The 4,515-nt window shown below is 38.1% G+C and overlaps 1 protein-coding gene across 1 annotated transcript in view; it reads right to left on the minus strand.

The window, feature by feature from the left end:
• ATM (ATM serine/threonine kinase) overlaps nt 1-4,515 on the minus strand; it is a 128,643-nt gene that overhangs the window by 81,620 nt on the left and 42,508 nt on the right. The window contains exon 23 of the mRNA XM_014532886.1: nt 1,288-1,408. Coding sequence (XP_014388372.1) covers nt 1,288-1,408 — 121 coding nt within the window. The remainder of the gene's footprint in view (nt 1-1,287; nt 1,409-4,515) is intronic.

A 4,515-nucleotide genomic window follows, 5' to 3' on the forward strand; every position in this document is an offset into this window, starting at 1 on the left:
GATTCTCTCTCATCACTGATGTTTCTCTCTCTCTCTCTCTCCCTTCCTCTCTGAAATCAATAAAAATATATTTAAAAAATAAAATAAAATGTATAGAAGATCAAATTCTTTCTATCAACCTGTTCATGATAGTATGCTTCTATCAATGATGTCAAAGACAGACTTTGCTTTTTTGAAAGACTGTTACAATGTTGATTCATAGTGTGCTCTCAAATGTAAAACTTCTTAGGTCTTTATCTAAATGAATTGTTGTCAGGTCAATATTTTCCCTTTTTGCACATGACAGGCTGATTTTAAAATGTATAATATACATTATCTCTATTAATTTTATAATATTTAAACTCATTTTTCAAATCTATTGAAATCTTTTACTAAATTCACATTCTTTACACAACTGTCCTTTTCAGTCTTGTGCTATCACAGACTAGAAAGTCATTTATTTAACTGCCTCATATAGCTTTTACAAACAAATTAAAGCATAAATAAATGAATAAATTCTAAGCCTAGGACAATTTTCATTTTAAGGAAAAAAATCATTATGCTACAGAGAAATATGAAAATCAAGAGGTTCACTAAAGGACACCATGGTAATTTGATATTCCTTATTAGAACATTTTTCTCAATCCATTTCTTCCTTTTGTTACCTGTTCTCTGAACTAGATTTTGTCCAGCTCTTACCAAAAAAAAAAAAATGTTTAATAAAAAAGAAAATCATTTGTACTCCTAGAAAATTCAGGAAATTGTTTTCCAACAAAAATGCTACATATAGCCCTAATTGGTTTGGCTCAGTGGATGGAGCGTCGGCCTGCAGACTGAAGGGTCCCAGGTTCGATTCCAGTCAAGGGCATGTACCTTGGTTGCGGGCACATCCCCAGCAGGGGGTGAGCGGGAGGCAGCTGATCGATGTTTCTCTCTCATCGATGTTTCTAACTCTCTATCCCTCTCCCTTCCTCTCTGTAAAAAAATCAATAAAATATATATTTTTAAAAATGCTACATATAAGTTGAATCAAAGGAAATTGCCATTATTCTACTAATCCTGACCAACAAATACAAATATTTCAATAAGTTCATAGTTGTTTTAGTCTAACTTTTTTTTATTGTTGACATTATTACAGATGTTTCCCATAACCCCCACCCTTTTCCCACCTCCACCCTTCCTGCTATAGTCTAACTTTATACTGTAAACTATTAGATAGAAACTGTCTTGGGCCAATGTTGGTAAAGTAATATATGGTATGTTTATAGAAAGTATACAATAATAGCAAATACACATTACTAAAATTACCACTGCTCTCATTCCTTCCTGAGCTTTCAGGTACGCATTTTCAAAAGCTGTTTGCTGAAGCTTCAAAGGAAGTGCTTTCAATAACGTGGAAGAACCTGCTTGTTTCATATCCTGAAATAACCTTTAAAAAAAAGTGAAATAATGTTTTACCTTAAACCTTACTTCCTAAAACATATTACAGGACAAAAATAAATCACTCTGTGCGACATCCTAATAGGTCTTCTTTCAAAAGACAAGAAAATATAAGTGCACTTAAAAGAGGTTAAGATCCATTCCTGAATAATGGGAGAGTCTTTACCATATACTCCATTTTCCCCTAGAACCAAAAAGGGTCTCAAAGACCTTCTAGCTTACTGTCCAAACCTGAATTGGCCTGAACTCAAAGCACCCAAAAAAGGAAAATTGTCCTCTGGTCAAATGCCAATTAGAAGGAGCCACAGACTCTTATTAGTATATTAACCTGTCCTAATATTCAATCATCCTGAAAGTGAATAGCTTAATGTCTTGATGTTCCACTTAAATATTTTCTTATGTGATGGAAAACAGTTGATCAGTGCCATTTGCAAAAAATCCTAGTATATTTAAGGACAACTCTTCAATCAATTTTGTCCTTTATGCTCTTTTAGTATCAAGACTTTTAAACTTTTTGGTGTTTCTCTGATTCCTTCAATTTCTTTAATTTCTCTTAAAATGTCCAATTTAGATATCTAACAAGTAAACACCTAAAAAAATGTGATGGGAAACAGTTGATCAGTGCCATTTGCAAAAAATCCTAGTATTTTTAAGGACAACTCTTCAATCAATTTTGTCCTTTATGCTCTTTTAGCATCAAGACTTTTAAACTTTTTGGTGTTTCTCTGATTCCTTCAATTTCTTTAATTTCTCTTAAAATGTCCAATTTAGATATCTAACAAGTAAACACCTAAAAAAGAAATCAACAAGTGCAATGTCCATGCCATTCTTGAATTTATACATTTTTGAATCTTAAGTGATTATGCAATGCTACTACTACACTGCTTTATTACATTCAACTTATGATCCTCTATAAATTCATCTTTTTTTAAGCTCTTTTAAAAAATGCTTTTATTAAAGTATAGTTTGCATACAATATTAAAATAGTTTCAGGTGTAAAATATAGTGACTCAACATTTATATACCTAGTAATGATCTGTCACCATGCAAAGTTATTACATTATTATTGACTATATTCCCTGAGCTTGTGTACTATACCTTCGTGGCTTATTTATTTTATAACTGGAGTTTGTGCCTCTTATCCCCCTCCACCTTTTTCATCCATCCATCCCCCTCCCCTCTGACAACTATCAGTTTTTTCTTTGTTTCTTTGAGTATAACTTCAGGGCTTTAACTTCAGTATATATTTTCTATCGTCTAAGACTTGAAGTAAAGCACACATTCATTAGCAATCCTTACAATGCACTATGGTTTACTGAAGAATCCCAAACCTGAGGAGTTAGACACAATTCTATTTATACAAACATTATTGTCATCATATTCAAACTTTGGACACATTAGGTTATCTAACACATATATTGATGTGACTGCTGGAGCAATTTCTTTACAGTGATTTTTAATTATTGGTCACTTACATGTGAACAACAAAGTTACTCAAATGATTTTCTGCTTTACTGTTTTTAAAGTATAATGTAAATTTTTTCAATACTCATTGATTTTTAGAAGTTATTAGACACCTATTAGCAAGTATTGTTTTAGGTGCTAAATCAACAGACAAAAACAATGCCATCAGGATCTTATATCCTGGGTAGTAGACAAACCTCATTCAACTCAACCACTTACTAGCTCTGTCTCACTGATCAAGCTACTTTATCTCTTTAAGCCATAGAGTTTTCATTTATACATTGGAGAAAATAATGGTATCTAAGTGAGAGAGTTGTTAGAATTAAAAGAAAATATAAAAACCAGGCCCAGCTAGTGTGACTCAGTAGCTGAGTATCAACCAATGAACCAGGAGGTCACAGTTCAATTCCCAGTCAGGGTACATGCCCAGGTTGCAGGCTCCATCCCCAGTGTGGGGCGTGCAGGAGGCAGCCAACAATGATTCTCTCTCATCATTGATGTTTGTATCTCTCTCTCTCTCTCTCTCTCCCTTCCTCTTTGAAATCAATAAAAATATATTTAAAAACTTAACTCTTTATAAGAAAGAGCAACTGTCACTGGATTCTCTCCACAGAAGGGCAAAGGGGATTCTGTGGTCTCCTCCATCCACCTGTGCGTCTCTACGCGCTGGACCGGAGGCCTCTCCTCTGCTCTTCTTTGACGCCCCTTTTCTCCCACTGCCTCTTTTCTTCCTTTTTTTTACTTAATATTCATAGACACATCTCATTTTCCAGATCCTTTCCTTCCTCCAAACCCTCCATCTGAGATTAATTAATGATAAGTCATAATCACGGTAAATGATGCTTAGCATAGTGACGATCACAGTACAATCACACAAGTGGAGACCTCTGGCCCAGGTTGAAGAAGTGGCTGGTTTATTCTGCATCCTGCATCCCTGGAAGGAAGCAAACTTTTGTCCTTTTCCACCTGGAGCTGTCAAGCGGGATTGAGTGAAGGCCGCACACAGGAAGGCGTCTTCATTCAGAACATTCAGCTGGGAGTGTGGCGAGGGCCGCCCCGGCAGCTACAGCTTGCATCCGTCCAACCACCGCGCCAGGGTGTCGGAGTACTGGCAGTTCAGGGTCCAGGAGGGCCTGCGGAGAGGACCGCCAGGGAGTCGGAGCTCAAGTTCTCCAGGGATCCAGCCCCCATGGGCCCCTTTACACCGCGCCCTGTCCCCTGGGGCACTGGAGCAGGCTACTCCTGCTGTGGGCATATTTCTCAAGGCTCTTGTGCATCTCAAGTGTGTCTCTGGCTGCCGCCCCCACACCCTAACATGCTGGTGCTCCCTATGCTCGAATGCTCACCCCTGAGTCCCCAAACCCTGCAACAAACACACCTCTTTCCATAAATCCCACACCGCGAGGTGGGGAGGAGGAACTGTGAACGGAAAGACTCCTCCCAACCCTGCAAGGTCGGCATTTTTAACTTCTCTGAAGTGAGCATCGGAGTTCTGGGGCTGGCGCAGGGTCATGGAGCACTTGGCAGACCCGAGATCTGACATGGGAACCCTTGTGCCCTGGGCCAGGGCCTCCTTCACCTTTCCATGCGCCTGCCTTACCTCACCTTCCAAACTCCTAGCAGCCCCTCCAC

Source organism: Myotis brandtii, unplaced genomic scaffold (assembly GCF_000412655.1).
Source record: "Myotis brandtii unplaced genomic scaffold, ASM41265v1 scaffold920, whole genome shotgun sequence".
Lineage (NCBI taxonomy): Eukaryota > Metazoa > Chordata > Mammalia > Chiroptera > Vespertilionidae > Myotis > Myotis brandtii.